At 43.0% G+C, this 23418-nt stretch overlaps 4 protein-coding genes and 1 pseudogene across 11 annotated transcripts in view; all 5 read left to right on the forward strand.

Annotated features, from left to right (window-relative positions):
* The window catches only part of LOC139424506 (myb/SANT-like DNA-binding domain-containing protein 4), a 1073247-nt gene that overhangs the window by 975152 nt on the left and 74677 nt on the right, over positions 1 to 23418 (forward strand). The gene's annotated exons all lie outside the window — the stretch shown is intronic.
* On the forward strand, positions 1997 to 4542 carry LOC139423788 (osteocalcin 2b). The gene is made up of 4 exons (XM_071175420.1): positions 1997 to 2155; positions 2322 to 2525; positions 2888 to 3020; positions 3735 to 4542. Exons 1-4 carry the CDS (start codon positions 2095 to 2097, stop codon positions 3835 to 3837), a joined length of 501 nt encoding a protein of 166 aa, XP_071031521.1. The 5' UTR covers positions 1997 to 2094; the 3' UTR covers positions 3838 to 4542.
* On the forward strand, positions 6178 to 14797 carry LOC139424491 (target of Myb1 membrane trafficking protein-like). 8 transcript variants are annotated; one of them, XM_071176397.1, is made up of 15 exons: positions 6178 to 6345; positions 8494 to 8578; positions 8758 to 8836; positions 9049 to 9198; positions 9692 to 9826; positions 10111 to 10266; positions 10614 to 10730; positions 10990 to 11123; positions 11629 to 11671; positions 11878 to 12013; positions 12177 to 12249; positions 12544 to 12619; positions 13072 to 13149; positions 13247 to 13286; positions 13418 to 14797. In XM_071176397.1, exons 1-15 carry the CDS (start codon positions 6294 to 6296, stop codon positions 13558 to 13560), a joined length of 1497 nt encoding a protein of 498 aa, XP_071032498.1. In that variant the 5' UTR covers positions 6178 to 6293; the 3' UTR covers positions 13561 to 14797. The 8 variants fall into 8 exon arrangements, 6 of the variants coding, with proteins under 6 accessions (XP_071032498.1, XP_071032495.1, XP_071032497.1 ...); XM_071176394.1 differs by having other exon boundaries at positions 6193 to 6345; positions 12159 to 12249; XM_071176396.1 differs by having other exon boundaries at positions 6193 to 6345; positions 11881 to 12013; positions 12159 to 12249.
* LOC139424492 (noggin-2-like) lies at positions 15560 to 16791 on the forward strand. Its single transcript, XM_071176401.1, has one exon. The coding sequence runs from the start codon at positions 15620 to 15622 to the stop codon at positions 16526 to 16528; it is 909 nt and encodes a 302-aa protein (XP_071032502.1). The 5' UTR covers positions 15560 to 15619; the 3' UTR covers positions 16529 to 16791.
* Positions 19653 to 20668, forward strand: LOC139423507 (GTPase IMAP family member 4-like; annotated as a pseudogene).

The raw sequence follows: 23418 nt of genomic DNA on the forward strand, positions 1-23418 counted from the left end.
TTGTTAAAAAAGTTTGAAATATCCAATAAATGTCGTTCCACTTCATGATTGTGTCCCACTTGTTGTTGATTCTTCACAAAAAAATACAGTTTTATATATTTATGTTTAAAGCCTGAAATGTGGCAAAAGGTCGCAAAGTTCAAGGGGGCCGAATACTTTCGCAAGGCACTGTATCGACCAACCACAGTCTATATTAGGCCCCCACCAAAACAAATATATCCAATCCATATGCATATCACACACATCATTGTGCATTTAACATATGAGCAACCCAGGCAAGCTGTTTATACCTGTGCACATGCAAAAATACATCAAGTGTGGCTGTAACAGTTGGATCGTTAAGTTAGTTTAAATTGTGTGGCTGTGGATCTGTCTGGAATTGAATGGCCCCAGCCTTTATATAGTGAACGGCTGTGGCTTCAGTGGGACACTGGTAGGCTGTAATTCATCTCTGTCACATAATGAGTCTCGGTGCTGTTCCCAGTCACTCGATTAGTAGTGTGTGGTAGACCTGGGCTGTAGTTTGGGGTTTGTGGGGGTGGGAGTTTGAGGCGAGCAGCCGAGGAGCTGAGCCTCTCAGCAACTCAGATCCAGGGTCATCCGCTACATGCCACTGGCTGGGGCCTGATTTAAATCCAATCACAACTTATAGACATAGTCTTATTTCGAGGGATATGTTGCTTCTATTCTGACCCGTTTGGCTTTTTTTGGGGGGTATTTCTGTTGTCACGCCCTGTCCTTAGAGAGCCGTTTTATTTCTCTATTTGGTTAGGTCAGGGTGTGATGTGGGGTGGGTAGTCTATGTTCTATTTTCTATGTTTTGTGTTTCTTTGTTTTGGCTGGGTATGGTTCTCAATCAGGGACAGCTGTCTATCGTTGTCTCTGATTGGGAACCATACTTAGGCAGCCCTTTTTCCCACCTGTCTTTGTAGGTAGTTAACTTTGTTTGTGGCACTAATGCCCTGTAAGCTTCACGGTTGTTTCTTTGTTTGTTGGCGACATTTTGAAATAAAAAAAGGAAAATGTACGCTCACCACGCTGCACCTTGGTCTTCTTCCAGCGATGGCCGTGACATCTGTTGGGATTATTTATACTACACTGATGAATGGTGGGGATGGAATCGATTTCAGGAGAATTTCAGGATTGATTCCATTTAGACCGAAATGGGGGGAAATTATCGGTTGGAATTCAGAATAATTGGCGTGAATGAATATAACTCTTAGAGGATTTCATTTAGCATTCACATACAGGTAACTGCCAAAATAAAGGAAACACTTGCATACATGAGGGAAATAACGTTTATTGAAAGCAGGTGCTTCCACACCATAGACATTAAAACCAGTTCCACACAGGTGTGGTTCCTGGTCCCCAGGGTCATGTATAAAATTTTAAAAAGCTGGGCAGGCCCAGTTGACCTTCATTTTGTTTTTGGCAAGATCTGAGATCTTTGACTCAACCAAATTGAATGATGTTTTATGATGATTTTCCTTTCGTTTGGAAGTTACCTGTACACTACAACAATAACATTGCCGGAAATAGCCTATGTTTATAATAATATTTCTCAACTCAAAGCCTATATTCATTTTCAAACCAGCACTTTTCTGTTTTCAGACACAATATTCCTGGTGTGATGATTATGTTAGGTCCATTCTAGATCAAATGTAGTAGTCCCTGTGCAATTAAAGGGGCTACATAGAAGAGGAATTCCATTTTTAGAAACCTTCTTACACATCCCTACTTGTTTCGTTTCATTGGTTCCGCTACATGGGTTGGGTGTACATGTATGTATGCCACATCGAGTGTGTATGTTTGTGTGGGTGTGTTTTAGCCTGTTCCAGTGCCTGTCTGGTGTGTGGGTTGTTATGTGATGAGTGTCCAGGGAAGTGGTACAAGTTGACATTCGATTCCCTAACCAATCACATAGTCTGACCATAGTGTGTATCTGATTGGGAGGGGGATGACTACAGTATATATTGACCATGGAGGGATATACAGTGAAGAAGGCATTGAAAGAAGGAGAGAAAGAACCAAAGCTCTACTACTACCACTCACTGGTAGTTCAAGAAAGCAGCAAGACAACAACCCAAAAACAACATGAAGTCTCTGACTCTCCTGACCATTTGTGCCGTTCTGTCGGTCTCTCTGTCCATGAACGGTAAGTTGGGAAAGCATGTTGTGTTGTTTCATCATAACTTTTGATTGTGACAATGTATTCTGAACGAGATGAACTAACGAGAGAACTAACATAACATGTTTTATAATAAGACATAAACGCTCATACATGTTTATAACGAGCAAATGGGATTTTCTCTGTTCAACAGATCTGGCTCTTGATGTGGTTCTCGATCCTGCTCCTGACCCTGCCGCTGAACCAGCACCAGCCGCAGACTCCTCCGCATCTTCATCAGCTTCCTCCTCTTCCTCCTCGGCTTCCGACTCATCAGCCTCTGCTTCAGACTCCTCGGACTCTGACTCTTCCTCATCCTCTTCCTCGTCTTCTTCTTCAGAGTCAGCAAGTGCTGAAGGTCTGGCATCTCTCTAACTAACTCTAAATGGTGTCATTGCTCAGCAGTGTGCTGATATAAAGTTAACAGATGCATTGATACTAGCAGATAGGGTATGCAGTATATGCAGATCTGCATAGAAACGGGGAAAGAGGGTCGCCTTCTTTGTGTTTTGTATTTGTAATGGTATCAGTTTAAGGAAATGTGTAAGAGTATGTGTACAGGTTTGTGTTGACGTTTACAAAAAAATGGGAAGTAAAACTGTTCATAAATATAGGCTACCGTGGCTGCTCTAAAAAAGGAAGCAAAACCACGTGTGTGTGTGTGTGTGTGTGTGTGTGTGTGTGTGTGTGTGTGTGTGTGCGTGTGCGTGTGTATTCCAGCTACGGCAGAGGACCCAGCTGCAGCTACAGAGCCAGAAGTGATTATGAAGAGAGACCTGGCCTCAGTGTTGCTGAGGAGGAAGAGGGCGGCTGGACCTGCAGCTGCTGCCTTCACCCTCACCCAGGTGGAGAGGTAGGCTCCAATACCCTTTTAGAACTCGAAATTCTAGAACACACACACTTCTAGAACACATCATAGAATTACTCTACCATTACTCTATAGCAAATGTACAAGCTAATAGACTATTCTACATTAGGACAACATTCTCTATAGCAAATAGACCAACGCCCTACCACTACTGTACACTACTTCAATACACTTCAATACTACAGTACTTTTACCCAAGCTTTTCGCTACCATCACTCAACACTACACTACACACACTCTACTATGGCTATCTGCCAGCAAACAGCTGTCACAACCATGTCAAATGTGACCTACTATAATTAGGGGTGTTCGCTTTTCCTGAATGCCTCATTTAGTCATTTAACAGTCAAGGCTGTTACCTCACATGATTTGGTGTTAGAATGTGTGACGTTGCAATGATGCTTGGGAAAAAGTGTGTGGAATGTTAACTGCATTGTCACCGCCAAGAAGCCAAATAATCTGTTTACATTTTACCTTACACATGTTTACATTTAGGCAACACTCTTACTGTACTTCATACAAGCCAAAATACTGGAGCAAAATATGCAGAATATCACTGCTGTTTTGTAAAAAAAAAAAAAATCACATCAAACAAATTGATAAAGTACATTTACCCTACAGTTGTGTAATTGCTGAGAAGTCAATTAACCCCAACTTTCTCTCTCTCTCTCTCTCTCTCTCTCTCTCTCTCTTGTCCAGTCTGAGTGAGGTGTGCGAGCTCAACCTGGCCTGTGAGCACATGGCGGAGACAGCTGGCATCGTTGCAGCATACGCTGCATACTATGGACCACCTCCCTTCTAAACAGACTCTTTACTATGCAACCTGGAGAGAGAGAAAATACTCTCTGCCATTTCACCATCACGAAGCTACATTCTTGAGAAGGGATCAACCACTCCCAACAGTGTCCTTATATGGGCATAGAAAACAAACAGGTTTCCTCCACGTTTTAGCGAGCAGACCAAGTTATGGGACTTTGGGAGACCAGCCACAAGTGAAATTGGTAGCTACAGTACTCGTAGTGCCGGCTGTAACTATATGTTTTGGGTAATGTAAGAAAAGGCATGTCTAATCCAAGCTTTTGGATGACGAGAAGCTAGAGAATATAGGAACTGAGTCCTGTGGTTATCGGGGCCTGCTAATGTAAATTTCTCAACACAATATCACAACAAAGAATGGTGCTAAAACCGCAAATGTATTGTGTCATAAATGTATTAATCTTTCTCCGTTTTGTAGTATTAGGTAGGCTAAATCGCACATTATCATTTATCTGCAATGTATTATAATCATACATTTTAAATTATTGTTTCCTGTTCGTAGTGTAACTTGCTGATAGTCAATACTGTCATAGATTTGTAATGATTGATTTAGTGATGATAACAATCTTCTAAGGAGGGGTTTAGTAAGAGTGAGAACATCACAGTTTGTATGCAAACTCAAACCTTGTTGATGCCACTTTGACTACTGTCTTGCACATAAGTGCTGAATAAAGTGGAGAACATTTTAATATTTTGTGTTTGGGTGTTTTTTTTTAATAGCAAATTGAGTACAGTATTGGGACCTAGGCCATGTAGGCTTCTATACCAGTATGTCTGAATTGCCCTCTTCGGTATTTGTTTGAATAAGTAGGGGGGTTTTATACCTAAAGACAAGATATTAACACATGAGGGTATAGCTCACTGATTGTCATCACTGCTTCTGCAGACTGTCCACCACAGGAGGTTGGTGGCACCTTGATTGGGGAGGATGGGCTCGTGGTAATGGACAGAGAAGAATAAATGGAATGGTATTAAATACATTCCATTTGCTCTGTTCCAGACATTATTATGAGCCGTCCTCCCTTCAGCAGCCTCAACTGCTGAGTGTCCACATGGGAAAAACTATTTTCATGGCACTTCGATACCGAAGTTACTTTTTAGTAGAGGGCTAGGAAAACTTAACAGGTTAGGAGAATATACGTAACAGGTTAGAAGACCGAGGTTAAAGGTTGGGAAAGGGGTTAGGGTTAGCAAAAATGCTCTCTTAACCTGCTAAGAAAATCACTTTGTATCGAAGTGCCGTGAAAAGAGTGTGTGTCCTGTCCACACATCCACTTTATAACACAGTGTAGTATGTAATCCTTTTTATAACCATAGCCTGGCCTGGTGGTATTCACGTGACCGCGCGTCCACAGATCAACCTACGATCTGTGTGAAGCTAGCCACAAGAGGGGAATTTGCGGTTTGCCTTCAAAATAAATGTCCCCCATTGAAAGTGATTCAAAACAATGCAAATCGTTGATTCATGCCATATTTGGACTAGATAATGCTAAACAAGACCGGAATGTTGTTATATATATTTTTTTAAATACAATAATTAGTTAATGTCACACCAAAAAGTTAAATTCAGTTGAAATCGCACTGTGGATGTATTAGACTTTAGAATTGCATTGGTGGCATGCTTATATGCACTGTACAGCCTTACATATGGATATTGGGACCATGAAATGGGGTATCAGCCTGCTCAGTGACACTCACAGAACACAATTGTGTAGAGTTTATACAAATATTCACATCTTAGCTCTTATTGCAGGACTTGACGGATGGAAATCCCCTTTCCAGTCAGTCTATTGTGCATATTGGACATTCATTTTGCACTGTACAGCGTAACCTATGGATTGTGCACCCATGAAATGGGGTATCAGCCAACTCACTGACACTCACAGAACACAAATGTGTAGACTTTACACAAATATTTGTGTCTTAGCTCTTGCACAGTCCAATATGAATGTTCAATAGGCTGTATAGGGAGCTGATTTCCCACAGTTAAAGTTCCCTAATAAGAGCAAAGTTGTTTTCTGTGGGTGTCACCGAGTAGGCTGATACCCCATTTCAAGGGAGCCAATCTCTAGTTTAGGCTGTACATTGCATATTAGTATGCCCCAAAGGCAATGATGTGGTCTAATACATCCACAGCGGGACTTAAATATATATGTGTTTATTGACACAAATAATGCATTATTTCACTTCATATTAAATTATGTAACAACATTATAACCTTGTTTAGCATTATCTAGTCCATATGGCATAAAGTGTTACACTGTTTGTATCTGTTTACATGACTTTCCATGGGGAACCTTTATTTTGAAGGCCACTAAAATCCACTGTTGTGGCTAGTCCTTATTGTGTCTAGCGTCATACAGGTCTATTTACGAACGGGGAAATAACGGGGAACTGGGAGTGAAAAAAGTACCGTTTTGGAATTACGACATTGTGGAAAATATGGAGTTTCTCATAGGAAGCCCCTTCTCTTCTCCTGTTGGACAACGAATTGGTAAGTCGGGAGAAATATTGCAGAAAGTTGTTCAAAGCGGAGCCATCAAGCTAATTATGCGTCGCTCGATCTGCAACGTTGAATGACATCGCAACTAAACTTTAGAAACTTGCAAATTGTATCGATCCAGCTAGCTATTTATTTATGTTCAAACATTTAATACATTTTGTGAAAGTTACAGTGCTGTTTTGTTATAGAGGTTCAGACAGAAAAATAGGAATTGCAGTTACTTTTATTTGCTAAGTACTATATACGAACGTTAATGTGAATTTATGGCCGATATCTGCCTTGAAAGATGTGTTATCAAACCAATAAAATACTAGAAGCAGTCTAAACTACCCTTATCGCTCATGTGATTCGTAATCTGTGGTGACATGACAGCAATATTGACGAATCACTGATGCCAATGGGTGGGTTTAGGGGCATAGAATGTGTTGCTTAGTTCCTTATTCAAAACCTTGGCTCACAAACCGTTTAAACTCTCCATTTCAAGACTGAAATTATTATCAGCCTATAACCAATGAACATTTCACAATTTATGCCCAAAGAATTTAAATCTTAGATATCTGGTTTCTTAACTGACATAGCATTATCACAGTCAAAGTTGGTCAACTTCCACATCATGTCTTGGAGGGCCTTTATGGCATACATAAACAGATTATGTCATTGATATCAACAAACTGTCTATATCAAATGCAGATCATGTTTTTATGTCACAGGTGTTTTGATGGAGATCAGCTATGGAAAGTTATGTCTACTGTCCAGTCTAGTGAAAGTGTTGACATCCTTGGTGACCTTAAGTTCCTGACATCACACACACACAAACTCCTCTTACTTCATTCACTTTGCCCTCTCTCTCACATGGCATATATGCTTAGACTACCCCGGAGGGAATGCGAACAGAAGCAGCTGACAGTCACATGAAATAGGGGGAGTGAGTGAGTGAGAGAGAGAGTGGCTTGCTTTGGCAATGTTAACATGTGTTTCCCATGCCAATAAAGCCCCTTAAATTTAATTGAATTGAATTGAATTGAGTGGGGAAAGGTGTGGGTGAGAGATTGAGAGGGAGATTAGCAGAGAATTATAAGGACCAACTCAAGGGGCCACAGAGTGGAGTGCAAAGAGGATGAAATGGGAACAAACATTCCTCAATAAATGCCATTTAGCTGAGTTTAGATAATTTGCTGGATTGTAAATGTTTTTAAACTGAATCATTATTCAATTAAAATCAACCAGCAATTGTTTAGAACAATTACATGTAGGCCAATGCCTGCTGAATAGATTTTACAGTAGGCCTATGTTTACGGTCGCTAATAGGCTAGGTGGTATTCTATGTGTTATCTTGATACCGAGCTGTATTGATAAGTATCGATAATGCTGTGGTATAAAATGTGACTTTGTAGTCTGCCTATCTGCATAATCATCCATGTTGTGTGTCTATCTGCATACAGTAGGCATGATTAATCATCCATGTTGTGTGTTTATCTGCATACAGTAGGCATGATTAATCATCCATGTTGTGTGTCTATCTGCATACAGTAGGCATGATTAATCATCCATGTTGTGTGTCTATGTGCATACAGTAGGCATGATTAATCATCCATGTTCTTTGTTGTCTCAGACAGTCATAATAAGAGTATAATATCATATTGTTTGTCATCTCAGACAGTCATAATAACAGTATAATATCATATTGTTTGTCGTCTCAGACAGTCATAATAAGAGTATAATATTATATTGTTTGTCGTCTCAGACAGTCATAATAAGAGTATAATATCATATTGTTTGTCGTCTCAGACAGTCATAATAAGAGTATAATATCATATTGTTTGTCGTCTCAGACAGTCATAATAAGAGTATAATATCATATTCTTTGTCGTCTCAGACAGTCATAATAAGAGTATAATATCATATTGTTTGTTGTCTCAGACAGTCATAATAAGAGTATAATATCATATTGTTTGTCGTCTCAGACAGTCATAATAAGAGTATAATATCATATTGTTTGTCGTCTCAGACAGTCATAATAAGAGTATAATATCATATTGTTTGTCGTCTCAGACAGTCATAATAAGAGTATAATATCATATTGTTTGTCGTCTCAGACAGTCATAATAAGAGTATAATATCTCCTGTTGATGTTGACAGAACGAGCCACCAGCGCCGCGCTGCATGCAGAGGACTGGGCCCTTAACATGGAGATATGTGACATCATCAACGAGACAGACGAAGGGTAACTATGGCGTCACATAGGCCATTTTGTTTTCTATGGTGTTTTTATTGATGACTGTTTTTTTGTACTGCGTCATTTTCGATGTCAAACAGTTAGCAATACTGATAATATGACAACAATAAATACAGTCTTTCTGGGAATTGATGCTGGAAGTGCGTATGTGTGGTTTTCCTCCCTAGACCCAAAGATGCAGTCAGAGCCATAAAGAAGAGGATTGTTGGTAATAAGAGCTTCAGGGAGATCATGTTGGCTCTGACAGTGAGTATTATTTCAGGTCTTTCTATTCCATTTTCTGAGGATTGTAGTTCTCTTGATGGGGAATGTTGAATCATCTGGGTCTCACACTGGGGACTCCCGAGACGGGAACTGAGTGACTTCAGGGAGTGACTGAACTAAATGAGGTTATATACAGTACATGCTGCTCAGTGTGTTCCTTGCAGTGTGTGTATTCTCAGTCGTTCCTCCTTTAGGTTCTGGAGGCATGTGTAAAGAACTGTGGCCACCGGTTCCATGTTCTAGTGGCGTCCCAGGACTTTGTGGAGGGGGTTCTGGTCCGAGCCATCCTGCCCAAGAACAACCCTCCCACCACCCTACACGACCGGGTGCTGAGCCTCATACAGGTAGGTTGCATCTCAGAGGTAGAGTCTGAAATGGCATCCTTTTCCCTATGTATATAGTGCACCACGTTTTGGGCTCTGGTGAATAGGGGGCCATTTCTGACGATCCATTTGGATCATATACAGGCACTGTACAACTCCGCTGTTGATTTAGCTTGGACATGATCCCACTATTGCAAGGCTGTAGAGTCCCTTGTTATAGGCTATGATGGGGTTAATGCAGTGATTTAATTGTCACTTCAATCGTCTATGGTCATTCATACATCATGTAAAGTCATTGATCAATGAGAGATGATGGAGAAATTGGTTGGAATGACAACATTCATTACAAACTCGGAGCTTGATGGTGGACAAATGCACGTTTTCTCTGTTCATTCATAAAGTCTCTTCTTTTGCTCCTCCCCTCTCAAACTCTATTCCACTCTCTCTCTCTCTCTGTCTGTCTGTCTATCTATCTCTGTCTCTATCGCTCTGTTTCTCTCTGTCTGTCTCTCAGGCGTGGGCCGATGCGTTCCGTAGCTCTCCCTCTCTGGGAGGTGTGGTCTGTGTGTACGAGGATCTGAGGAGGCGGGGCCTGGAGTTCCCTATGACTGACCTGGACGCCCTCTCCCCCATCCACACCCCCCTCAGGGTAAGGCTCATAGAGATGCTATAATTTACTGGTGATTTGTTATGTAATCCTATGGTGAACTTTGACCTTCCATGTCTGTTATCTCTGGATAGATCACTTTTTATCTTACACACATACACCGCCTTCCCACTAAACATACTCTTTACTATGCTGAGGTTCCGATAGCTCAGTTGGTTGGAGCATGATGTTTGCATTTCTGCATGAGCCACGTGTGTGCTGTTTTGGATCAGATCATGTGCTAATTGGCTGTATTATTACGTGGCTCTCTTTCTGTTGTTTCATAGAGCATTCCAGAGAACGACTCCTCTGTTACAGTGCCAGCTCCACCACCTCAGAGTCAGACTCCCCGTGGCCCTGCTGCCTCGTCCCCTACCCAGGCTGCACTGACTGCCGTGCCCCCGCAACTCAGCGATGGACCCATCTCCATCTCTCCTGAACAGGTACTGAATAGATCCAAAACGCATTACCCTTTTGATATTGTGGTAATACTCATGTACACACAGTGTGAGTAAATACTAGCTGCAGTTAAACATTGGTTAACTGTGTTTAAAGTGTTGGTTCTGTTTAAGACCACTTTTGACTAATCTCTTCAAATTGTTGTAAAACGTGCCGAGGGGAAACGTCTGTACGTACCATCGTGGTTAAAGTGGTAAGGCCTACCCATCCATGACGACGACTCTGTAGCCTCTATGATTCTTTGCCTCCTCTCCTCATGTCTTTCCCCGAAGCCTCATTTGAGAGAGCATTGACAAAGAGCCTAAGGATGCTACTGTTGATGACCTTTCAGGCCCAGAAGCTGAGAGTTGACCTGGCTCTGGTCAGGGGGAACCTGACTGTGATGACTGAGATGTTGAACCAGTTGACGCCTGGACAGAGCCAGCAGGAGGACTCGGAGCTACTGCAGGTCTGTCTGCATGTCTTTCTTCCTCTCCTGCCTCTCTACTTCTCGCTCCGTTTCTTCTTGCGGTCTCTTTCCCTGTTTATTGCCTTCATGTATTAAAATGCGCCTCTGTCATGTATTCTGTATTCATATATTCAGTGTTATCAGGTAGTGAATCCTGGATGTCCTCTGACTCCCCCCATCTGCTGCACTCTCTTTTTCTCTCTCCCTTCTTCTCCCTCTAACCCCCCTCCCACCCAACCCCCTCTGTTTGTGTGAGCAGCAGTTGTACCAGGTGTGCAGGGAGATGCAGAGCCGTGTGGTGGAGCTGATCCCCAGGCTGCTGGACGAGGGCCTCATAGAGGTGCTGCTGGTCGTCAACGATGACTTAAACAATGCCTTCCTCCGCTACGACAGGTAAGGCGTGGACACACAAACACGTGCGCGCGTGCACACACACACACCAGACTTGGGTTACTTATGTTCTGTGTATTTGAGTATTTAAAAAATAATGTGGCTTGAATCAACTACTTCTCTTTGAAGTATTGAAAGTATTTTCAAATACTTATTTTGAATACTATTTTCAAATACCTGTGTTAAATGCATGGGATTGTATTTGAGTCAGAGAACTACTGTATATTAGTATTTTCAAATGCATGCCAATACTTTCTAAGTGTATTTCCAAATGCTGTACATTCCAATATTCAACTACTTGTCTTTTCAAATATCCAGGTACTTACTTCCAAATATCTTTGAAAATAATTGAAATAACCTAAATAGTATTTGAACCTAGGTTTGACACACACACATACTCGGCTACTTGCAGTGAGAAAGACATTGAAAATGAGGCACATGTATTACACAGTACAGAGTGTCCATGTTCTGAAGTCTGTACTTTCTCTTTTTCTCCCATGTTGTTTAGGTTTGACAGACTCAATAAGGCCCAGAGAACAGCTACAGAGCAGGTACAGTCCTCTTTCACCTTTTTGTTTTTGTGTTTTACATCTAGTTCAGTAGGGCACAATGTTCAGACATAAATATAGTCTGCTGACCAGACGTGCCTCACTGACGTGTACAGTAAGCAGTCATTTCAGCTCTCTTTAACTGCAACGTTCAATACGCAGCACCATCCTGAACACGACCCAATGTATCCTCTCCCTCTGCCCTATAGCAGACTCCTGCCAGGGCCAACCTCATTGACCTCAGCCCTGTGCCCCAGTCCCTCAGCCAACCAGAAACCACCTCTGTGGCCGCCAGCCAACCCGCATTCAGCGCTCCCTCCAATCAGAGGCAGGCAGCCAACCACAGTGAGTGGCATCTGTTTTGCATTAAAACTCAAGACCGGTCGGACTCCATTTCTTAATCTTAATCTCTCAGACCCTAGATCAGCACTCCTACTATGAGGCCGTGGTCATTGAATAAGAGAAGGTGATGATGGTTTCTGTCTCACAGCCTGTCTCTGTGCGTCAGGTGCACCAGAGGAGGATGAGTTTGACATGTTTGCTCAGACCAGGGGCAGCTCTCTGGCCGATCAGAGGAAAAGGTGAGACACCTTCAATGTGGCGCTGTAGGGTGTTCTATCAGTATACAAATATCAAAACACACTGCAGAAATGTACACCAAAGACGACTGTTATACATACATACGTATGTAGTCCACAGGAGGTTGGTAGGCACCTTAATTGGGGAGGACAGGCTCGTGGTAATGACTGGAGCGGAATGAGTGGAATGGTATCAAATACATCAAACACATGGATTCCATTTTCTCCGTTCCAGCCATTATTATAAGCCGTCTTCCCCTCAGCAGCCTCCACTGATGTAGTCTTGTGTGTGTCCAGTATGCGGTACGAGGACCCAGGAGCAGTGGAAGGACTGGCTGGAGCCCTGGACACCAGGTTACAGGTCACTGGAGCGGTAATGTTTCTCATTCATTATCTACGGTCAACATAGCATATCCTACGGAAAGCACAGGGTAGGATCTAAAAATACTGACTTAAAGGCCTTCAATTTACTGTTGATTTACATTCTGAATCATACTGTTATTGCCAGCAATAAGGGTGTAACCTTCCGGAAGGGACTGTTTCGATGCAGACAACAGCAATGAGCTGTTGAAGGCCTTTAAGTCAGTATTTTTAGACCAAATATGTCCAACACACAGTCCCAGTTATATAACAGTTCAGGAGCGACTCTATAGGCGATGATGCAGAAATGGGCTTGAATGAAAACATGCATTCACACACTGAGGCCCTGAGGACTAGACCCCGCTAGAAACATCTGCCTTGTGCCGTTCTACTAAGCCTCAAACCTCCCTCTGTTTCCTTTCTACCCTTCTTCTTCTTTGTTCTGTTTCTGTCCCTCCCCCTCAGATTCCTTCGTCTAAGCCTGGCCCTAAGAACTCCACCCTGGAAGACATTGACAGATGTCTGTCTGCGGACACAGAAACGGTAAGACGGTGACCTCTTAATGTGGTGTGTTTTCTTGACGTTTCAACAAACATGAATGGGTTGCCATGAGTTGCTACGTACTTGTTTCATGTTACAGCAACCAGAGGCTGGGGACAGGGAAGGGCTGACCAGTGAGGGTAAGTCTTTTTTTCCTTCCCTTTTTAACCATCGTCATTGCCAAGATCCTATTTCAGCCTGTGCCAGTAGAAATCAGTGTTGCAAAATACCCACACCATTAACTCTCTCACCCTCTCCTTCTCCCTTTCAGAGTTTGACAAGTTTCTGGAGGAAAGGGCGAAGGTGGCCAACCACATTCCCTCAACACACAGCCTGCCCCCCGTCTCGTCCAGGCCCCCGCCACAATCCGCCCGGCCACAGGAGAGCTCCCAGGACCAGCTTTTCTCACTCTGAGAGAACAGCGCACGCGCAGCAGAGGTGGACTCACAGGTGGACACGTAGTCCTAGCCAACACATAGGATGAATACACACAGTGCCTTGCTACCTTTTTAATCATAGTGTTTCTACTTTGAAATGAAGATGTTTTTCAGTCTTCACTTTGTGCTGTTGCTGTAGCTAAAGTCTATGACATGATGACAATCGGTTATGCTGTGGTGGCACTTTACTTTACCTTATCAATGTGTGTGTGTATATATATATATATCACCTGAGTATGCGTGCTTGGTTACACACACACTGCATGGTGGTATTTTTTTATTTTTTTATTGAGTCTTTATTTAACTAGGCAAGTCAGTTAAGAACAAATTCTTATTTTCAATGACTGCCTACACCGGCCTAACCCAGACTCCCAATCACAGCCGGTTGTGATACAGTCTGGATTCGAACCAGGGGGTCTAGTGACGCCTCTAGCGCTGAGATGCAGTGCCTTAGACCGCTGCGCCACTCGGGAGCCCCCCTCGGGTATCACATCATTCAAAAGCCTGAGGGTACAAAACATTAAGAATACCTTCCTAATATTGACCCCCCTCCCCCTCAGAACAGCACAAATTTGTCTGGGCATGGACTCTTCAAGGTGTTGAAAGCGTTCAACAGGGATGCTGACCCATGTTGACTCCAATGCTTCCCACAGTTGTGTTAAGTTGGGTGGTGGACCATTGATACACACAGGAAACTGTTGAGCATGAAAAACCAAGTGTTGCAGTTCTTGACATACTCAAACCGATGTGCCTGGCACCTACTACCATACCCCATTCAAAGGCACTTAAATATTGTGTCTTGTCCATTCACCCTCTGAATGGCACACATACACAATCCATGTCTCAGTTGTCTCGAGGCTTAAAAATCCTTCTTTAACCTGTCTCCTCCCCTTCATCTACACTGATTGAAAGTGGATTTAACAAGTGACCTCAATAAGGGATCATAGATTTCACCTGGATTCACCTGGTCAGTCTGTCATGGAAAGAGCAGGTGTTCTTAATGTTTTGTACACTCGGCACAGACTTGTAAATATACACTATCTAGATTTCCTGAATACTGAGACCAGTTGAATCAATGCAGAAAGCAATATCAACCTTTTTAATGGAGATTCACACTTAATTCTAATTCTGAAGTGCAGTATATGAACTATGTGAACTGTGTATGTATATATGAAGCCTAGTATTATGAATTAAAATAAATTGATATTTGAAAACGATAGTACAGTATTATTATTTATTATAGTGAAACCTCAGTCTTGATACGGTATGTTGTTGTGGCTTTGACCATGAAGAGGTGATTCCAGTAACCGTAAGTGAAAGGGGCTCTTGTCCTGACGAACATATTTGGTCTGGGCTGCCAGTTTGTTATGTTTCAGTCTCTGAGACTCAGGGTGAGCCACACGCTGCAGATACTAGTTATGTTTGACGTAGCGGGAACTTGTGTGATTATGACCTCTCCTGACCACAGGGTTTCTCTCCTGTTCCTAGTAGCCTACTGGAGCTACATACATGGGATGGCATGAGAAATTATCAACTGTTTCCAGTACTGTAAGGCCGTTGTGATAAAATGAAGGTCAACACCTTTCCATCACGCTTCTCACCACTGCAAACCATCCCCACTCTAGCGTTGTCTCTCTCCTTTCCTGCCTGTGGTGTTTCAGCACGAGGTCTTTGAGTGATCATACCAGAGAGAGAGACGGTGTGGACAGTATCGTCTGTTCCAGCCATAGCTGATAAAATCCCTGTTGTTCAGGTGATAAGAGAGACTCCTCCCAGATCCTACTTTATTGACATCAGCTCTATTTGTGTATTATTATGTCCTTGTTCAAGGATGTGTGCACTGATACACTGACTGTGTGGGTTTGTGAAGACTCCAAAACAACCATGTATTATGAGAGGAAGACGGAGAAACCACATTAGACTTGCTAGTGGAGAGGAGCCAGTGAAGTGGGACAGTCCTTTGTACCTATTGAGTCAATGCCCTAGGCCTACTACAACTGTGATTGACTTCACTTTAGACATCCATTGTTTGGAAAATGGATGTATTGATCAATTGGTTAAGGAGCGTTTTACTGTGCTGGACATATCTGGTTGTCTTTCTCACCAGCGCAACTTCAATGATTCCCAACCAGGAGCAGGTGCGCAGTGAAACCCCTATGGGCCAAAAGGGCACAGATTTTGATGATGTATCCTTTCTACGGACCAGATCAAGTAGTTTCGTATCTTCCTCGCAGCCGATTCGGCCATATTCACTCTCGATGAATGAGGAGGATTACCATTACGCTCCGAAACCCAAACACCTGCGGCACAACCGGCTCCTGCGCATTTTGGGCTCGTCTTTTGATCCGTTCTGGATGTCCATAGAACGCCCAGCCGAAGCAAGGGTCGACACCGATGCGTCTGGTGGTCAAACTGCGTCTCGTGGTGACCCGCCCGCGTATCCCGCCTTAACAAACTACACCACTAAGGAGGGGTTCAACTTCGGCGCGTCTCCAGAGCTGACAGAGGGTGCAGCGCGCTACCAACGAAAACTACAAAACGACGCAGAGGATTTGGACTTGAGTGAACTTCCTGCAGACGTTGCCAGCACTCTGCGTGACTGGCTGGTCCGCTCGGCCACCTGTGGAATGCGCTACCAGTGGGTAAAATTAGCTCCAGTGTTCTGGCCCCGCTGGTTACGCCACACCGATTGCGAAAAATCTGGTGGCTCGCGGAGTTGCTCTTTCCCCAGCGGGATGGCATGCCGGCAGGCCCAAACCACACAGATAAAGATACTCGCCTGGCACTGCTGGAGCAGCGAAGAGAGAGGCGGGGATGGGTTAAGAGAGATGGCAGGGATCGACAGGGGGACTGTGGTGGTGGGGACAGGTGTTGCAGGCAGGAAGTGTTTGTGGAGGCAGGTGCCTTATCCTGTGGTTACAGCGTGTAAATGTTCATGCAAATAGTTTTATTTAATCACTGTTAGTCACGAACATGTAACCTATTTGGGGTTGGCCTACATTCAGGAGAGAATTTATTTGAACATCTGATTGTCAATGTAGGCTTACGACTATTTGTTTTGCAATTGATTATCAAGTATTGTTTGTCCAGCCTTAAATAGGATACCTGTATACAATTAATTCACTTGGGTTTCGTAATCAACTTGTTTTCATTAGTATGCAACGAAGCTATTGGACGAAAATTGAATAAACTTGATGTTTCCAACCAATGTGTTTTAATGTGGGGTTTTTTAGGTGGACATTTTTATTTTTGATGAGATTTCACATTTTGCAGCGTTTTTCTATTTCTGTTACACAGGATAGCCTACTGTGACGGAAAAAGGTGATGAATACCACGCTGTCCTTCAGCACTGAATATATTTTATTTATTGTCAACGCGCGCCATCTAGTGGTAATGTCATTACACAAACGGGTCAATGTCGATTATTGCGTAAATTAGTGGATTCTAATTTTGTGTTTCAAATACATTTTACATTGACTGCTATTTACACCGCTTGTGTTGCTTGTATTTCTCGATGTATAGGTCTTATTTGTGACTTAGCAGTTTTCAGCCCAGTTATTGCCGTGTTAGTTTAGTTTTCCGTAGAGAAAGCTTGTGTAACTGTTTTTACTGCTCTCCGGTTACACCTTGGATGAAATATGGATGATTCTACATCCATCCAAGGGTCTTCTTGGGTCGATTGTTACCTTGATTCGTATTGAATTAATGCTGTGCTCTACAGTAGCCAGCTCCATCCATGTGTTCAAATGAATTGCCTGTTAGCTCTCTGCTCACTGGTTCCAGAGCGAATGATTGCCTGTCTTACAGAGAAAGCTCATCAGAGAGTTCCTGACTCTTCAGGAGCAAGGCATACTGCCAAACTACATCACTGTCAATCACATGAGAAAGCCTTCCTGAAGAAGTGAGCGAAACCTCAAGTTTCACCGACTCCAGTACAGTATGATGCACACAAATATATAGACCGATGGATAGATAGGCCCACGGGGATAGACATCGAAACAACTTGCATCAATCACTCTTATGTATGTCTTGTGTATAAATGGCAGAATGGAGAGACATCCACGTCATTGAGCTGTTGAGTAGATACTGTATATAGATAAAGCTGTGATAGTCTGAACAAAATTACCATTTCAACTACACTGAACAAAAATATAAACGCAACATGTAAAGTGTTGGTTCCGTATTTCATGAGCTGAAATAAATATCCCTGAAATTTTTAATACGCACAAAAAGCTTATTTCTCAAAAATGTTGCGCACACATTTGTTAGTGAACATTTCTCCTTTTCCGAGCTCTGTTTGTTCACAGGAACCAGAATCCCTCTCGATGGAGGGTGATGATGGAGGTGGGAAAGGGGGAGAAGAAAAAGTTCTGCAGACTGTTTGGCTGTAAAAAAAAACAAAAATTAAAACAGCAATGGAGAAACGGATGGAGGATTGTGAAAAGTATTGTCTCAGGTGCGAAATTGTGTCTGTCATAGTCTGATACAGTACATGCTTCATGTGTCTTTGTTTTACTGTTCTGTCTATATTATGTTTTCATGCTATGATTGTTAATATTAACACACTAGCTGACAATATGTTCAAACATTTGATAAAATATCAAATCTGATTCAAAAAGATTACTTTCTAGATAACGCTTGTCATAATTCTCAAATGAGTCATGTATCAGCCTCTCTAGTCAAGAATAGGTCTGCATACAAACTCAATGGGTCATTAGTTGAGGCATTCTACCTTACATTCTACCTTAAATATATGTCTATATTTGGCTCTGCTTCTTCATATACATGAAACACAAGGTCAAAGCTCTTATGGTTCCAGGTCAATAGAGAACACCTATCTCAACAGTAGAGGAAGTGTGTGTTATCCGGTTTGCTCTGTATGTTGCAGAGGAAAGCCACATCACGTGGGCAGAGTACTCACTCAGGAAATAACTCGATCTGTAACTGCATCTAAAATAGGAAGAGGTAGCAGTGTTGCCGTGCAAGGATTTCTCTTCTGTTTCGTCTACATCTGTTCGTTCCTTCTAATATGATGTCAACGTGATTCATTTGTATCAAAATGTCACAATTATACACAATATTTCAATTTTTTATCAACTGTTTCAAAATAAATCTTATTTTTAACTGTTTTAACAATTGTTTTAAGATTTTTTTTATTTATAATTCATGTTGGCCTATATGTTAATGCCAGCTAAAGAACTAAACCACTAGCGTTTCAAGGTAAGGGAATGACATGATTTTTACGAGCAGATATTATATGTTGTTGAATGTTGATGTAATGGTTGTCAATATTGTTCAGTGAGTATCTTTGATGCTTGAAGTCCTTATTGTTTAACTTTATTTGTTCATCTGCTTAAACAAAACAGTTGTATGGCTTTCCTATCATGGAATAATCACTACATCAAGTGTTTGTCTGTGCTTGATCACTTCTCCACTGAAGTGTGTGTGTATGAGTGGTTTTGATTACAGTATACCTGCAGTTTGTCCCCTTTTGGGGCATAGATGGATAACATCCCTTTCATTTAGCTTTACAATGCTTTATTTGTCCTTACATTTTATTTGACACAATTATAGTGTTACATGTGACTTTTGTGTACAGGCCTACTCTATGCTACTAGACTAAAGTCCATCATGTGTCATTTGAGAGAGTATAAACCACCTGTTAACTTTTCAGGAAGTGTTAACGTGCACGTCTGTCTGCCTCTGCCCATGTTGTGCTGTTAGCTATTGGAAACGGATATTTATCAAAATAATATAAATGTAAGTTCAACATAATTATTTTACAAGGCACAGTTGATTTAAGATGCATGTGTGATCACTATCAAATGTCATTCCTGTGTTACTGGTTCCTTCGCTTCCTTGTTACGACGTACATAGTGTGTTTATGAACGATGAAGTCCTATCGCTGTGTTTATTCATTCTGTAACTCATTCTAAGCTCGTCTATAACGTGGATGATGATAATGACGATGACAGAGGCATAGTAATATTCCATAAATTGTGTATGATTGTGAATGGTATGGGACACTTTAAGTGTATAAACCATGGTGACCTAATTTAACCTGCGTCAATGTGTTTCAATGCGAGGCAGCTAAAGAACAGCGCGTGAGAGGTAACCTCTGAGAGACGACATAAAAACAAAGTCACTCACCTGTGCAATGGCGAGGGAACGCTCCCCAAATGTTTATGGTAAGTAAATTCCAGTTCAGCCTATTACTTTTCGATAATTCCGTCCTTTCCACAGCCTGTGTTTGAAACACATTATGTTAGTTAGTCTGTGTGCTGAGCTTGTCTGATTATTACCCTCTGATGCAGGGGTCCTCCTCCCCAGTCCGATCTTAGACTCCTGCTGCTTGGGAGAGTAGGAGCTGGGAAGAGTACAGTAGCCAAAACCATCCTGGGCAGCGATAACTTCCGGAGTGAAGGAGGAATGTGTGTGAAGAAGCAGGGTGGAAGGACCGTCACCGTGGTGGACACCCCGGGCTGGGACACTGTGAAATACACGTCCACACACATCAAACAAGAAATTAAGAAGTGTGACCCTATGTTCTCCAGGACCCCATGCTCTTCTTCTGGTGGTGCCCATGGCCAACCCGCTCTCCTCCGCAGAAAGAAAGGCGATTCGGTATCACATGGAGCTATTGTCAGTTAGGGCATGGAAGTTTACCATGGTCTTGTTTGTCAGTGAGGCTGAAGAGAAATGCACATCCATTGAACAGAATCAGATGATCGACAGAGCAAAAAGTATTCTAGCGAAATGTGGAGACAGACACCATCTCATTGAGTGTGGCAATTCTCCTTCCCAGATTTCTGAGCTCCTGATAAAGCTAGACACCATGGTAGCAGAAAACTGTGAAGAATTCTTAATCCCCCAAGTATGCTATGAACTGATGGAGACTACAATGCCAAGGGAAGTGACTGAGCTGAGAAGGATGTATAAAGACTGAGAGGACAGACTGAAACGGAAATACAAAACAGATTTGAAGTAAAAAGGAAGAAGAGCTGAAGAAGTATAGAGAAGAAGAGAAGCCTAAAGAAAGGTTGATGAAGAGGACAAGTAGCAGTCAACTACTTCCCCCCCAGTAGTAAGTATGATAAGTTTAAAATTGCTAAAGTTAGTAATTTCCACTTTGACATTTCAGACTAGATTTGCCCAAAGGAAAAAGGTATCAACCACTACAGAACTGTCCTTAAAAAATAATCCACGTAATAATTCACATTTCCTATTGCTGCAGGTTTATTTTCCTGCTTTAGCAAACGGGCTCAAATTAAGATCCTACTTCTGTAATGGTGATCTAATTCCTGAACTGTCTCTCTGTGTGTGTTTATTCTTTGAAGTAAGCACAGAGAAGCAGGACGGGTCGGTAATGGCTGACCATCAGAAGGTGGACCTACAGGCCGTCAAGCAAGGATACAGGGAAGATGCCTTGTCTGTGGTGGGCCACTACGTCAAACCACTAATAGTGATTATGACTGCTGTAGTGGGGGCACTCATGGGAGCAGTTGCAGGTGCAGAACATGGAACACTTGGCGCATATACTGGGATTCCTATAGGCATTATTTTGGCTGTTCTTGTGAGTTATGCTGTCCGTGGAGCCGCCACAGCAGCAAGGGATATTTCCATCGCAGTCAAAGCCGAGGGAAATGAAAGCCTGAGGAGAGAAGAGCTTGCAGGCTTCTTCAAAATCTAAAAGATTTGATAAGGATCAGTGACACTCTTTTGAATGTCAACACTATTCTATTGCTACAGTGTGTAGTGTATGGACTGTGCTGTATGGACTGTGCTGTATGGGCTGTGCTGTATGGGCTGTGCTGTATGGGCTGTGCTGTATGGACTGTGCTGTATGGACTGTGCTGTATGGACTCTCATGGTTCACCTAACTTGACTGGCTGACCCCAGTGAAGAGACAGGACAGACTGCCCAGCAAACCGGGAACATACCCAGAACATAAGAAAGGGTTTTTATACAAAATTAGGACGTTCTCCTAACATTCACAAAAACGCACAACATCTGTAACAACCACCATTCCCCAAACAACATTCTCGTTATGTTTCCTGCTAATGTAATAACACAATGTACCGGCAATGTTTTTTGAACATACTGCTGCAACAAAATGTATGCGCAACGTTCTGGGAACGTTCTTGCAGCATCAGGCAAATGTTTATACAAACATTGTATAATCATCAGCACGACTGGACAGTTTTTGTGTTATGGTAACATTTGCCGCAACCTAACAAATGTTCTGGGAGTTTTCAGAGAAACACTTTTGGTTTGTTAGACGCTCTTTCTCACTCGCCCTCTCTCTCTCTCTCTCTCTCTCTCTCTCTCTCTCTCTCTCTCTCGCCCGCCCTCTCTCTCTCTCTCTCTCTCTCTCTCTCTTTTGCCCTCTCTCTCTCTCTTGCCCTCTCCCGCCCCCTCTCTCTCTTGCCCTCTCTCTCTCTCACCCTCTCTCGCCCTCTGTCTGTGTGTGTGTGTGTGTGTGTGTGTATAACTGATGTTTGTTGACAGGTTTTTATTATTGTGTGGGGGTGAATGTCTGCACCCTTTGCGACCTGATGAATTGTGTTGATCTGAGTCCTACTATACTTGTATCTGGTGTAGTCATGTTATCCAGTAGCTGTAGATATACATCAGTAGTAGAATCTTTCTGTGCAAACAGCAAGGGAATTTACTCAAACGAAAGGGCAGTTTGCTCTGGATTTACTCTGACAGCCGCAGAAGAGAAGGATGGTAGCAGACTTGAGAACTTCGGAAGACATGAATCATATTCTTCTCAGCTTTTTTAAATGATCACTGTTCACTTTAACATACAGCACAGTAGGCTCAAGGATGAATTAGTGAATGATATAAACAAATGTGAGATGCAGGTGATATATTGACACATTTAACATACAGCACAGTAGGCTTGAGCATGAATGCATATATTTCAGTGAATTAGTGAATGATATAAACAAATGTGAGATGCAATAATAAAAAAAGGTGATATATTGTAAGGATGAATTCAAAACAGTTCTGTTTTCATATGCAGCAGGAGAAGAGGCAACAGGAGCAGCCCAAAGAGGAGGTGTACTTTATTTCAAAACTGTATCACCACAGAATTGTCTCTGTTGACCCATGTTATGCAGTTTTCTCATACTGTATTTGTTCACTCAGGGCGAAAAGTCTGCACTGAGGCACCACGCATCAGGCCTACAGTGCGCCTCGCCTGTCCAGCGCTGTCGGAGCCCTCCTCCTCTCCAGCGCTGTCGGAGTCTCCCGCCTGTTTAGCGCTGTCAGAGCTTTCCGCCTCTACAGCGCTGCCGGAGTCTCCCGCCTGTTCAGAACTGCCAGTTAGCATAGAGCTGCCAGTTAGCATAGAGCTGCCAGTTAGCATAGAGCTGCCAGTTAGCTTAGAGCTGCCAGTCTGCAAGGAGCTGCCAGTCTGCAAGGAGCTGCCAGTCTGCATAGAGCTGCCAGTCTGCATGGAGCTGCCAGTCTGCAAGGAGCCGCCAGAGCTGCCTGTCTGCAGGATGCCGCCAAAGCTGCCAGTCTGCAAGGAGCCGCCAGAGCTGCCAGTCTGCAAGGAGCCGCCAGAGCTGCCAGTCTGCAAGGAGCCGCCAGGGCCGCCAGTCAGCATGGAGCCGCCAGGGCCGCCAGTCAGCATGGAGCAGCCAGGGCCGCCAGTCAGCATGGAGCAGCCAGGGCCGCCAGTCAGCATGGAGCAGCCAGGGCCGCCAGTCAGCATGGAGCAGCCAGGGCCGCCAGTCAGCATGGAGCAGCCAGTCAGCATGGAGCAGCCAGTCAGCATGGAGCAGCCAGAGCAGTCAGTCAGCATGGAGCAGCCAGAGCTGCCAGT

Source organism: Oncorhynchus clarkii, chromosome 13, assembly GCF_045791955.1.
Source record: "Oncorhynchus clarkii lewisi isolate Uvic-CL-2024 chromosome 13, UVic_Ocla_1.0, whole genome shotgun sequence".
Taxonomy (NCBI): Eukaryota; Metazoa; Chordata; class Actinopteri; order Salmoniformes; family Salmonidae; genus Oncorhynchus; species Oncorhynchus clarkii.

Bases quoted from the DNA above. Each gene is read 5' to 3' on its own strand.
- LOC139424491 (XM_071176394.1), top strand. From the start codon at position 6,294: ATGGAGTTTCTCATAGGAAGCCCCTTCTCTTCTCCTGTTGGACAACGA. The intron at 9,199-9,691 runs GTAGGTTGCATC...TCTGTCTCTCAG, and splicing joins GGGTGCTGAGCCTCATACAG to GCGTGGGCCGATGCGTTCCG. The intron at 10,731-10,989 runs GTCTGTCTGCAT...TTGTGTGAGCAG, and splicing joins AGGACTCGGAGCTACTGCAG to CAGTTGTACCAGGTGTGCAG.
- LOC139423788 (XM_071175420.1), top strand. From the start codon at position 2,095: ATGAAGTCTCTGACTCTCCTGACCATTTGTGCCGTTCTGTCGGTCTCT. The intron at 2,156-2,321 runs GTAAGTTGGGAA...TCTGTTCAACAG, and splicing joins GGTCTCTCTGTCCATGAACG to ATCTGGCTCTTGATGTGGTT. The intron at 2,526-2,887 runs GTCTGGCATCTC...TGTGTATTCCAG, and splicing joins AGAGTCAGCAAGTGCTGAAG to CTACGGCAGAGGACCCAGCT.
- LOC139424492 (XM_071176401.1), top strand. From the start codon at position 15,620: ATGGATGTATTGATCAATTGGTTAAGGAGCGTTTTACTGTGCTGGACA.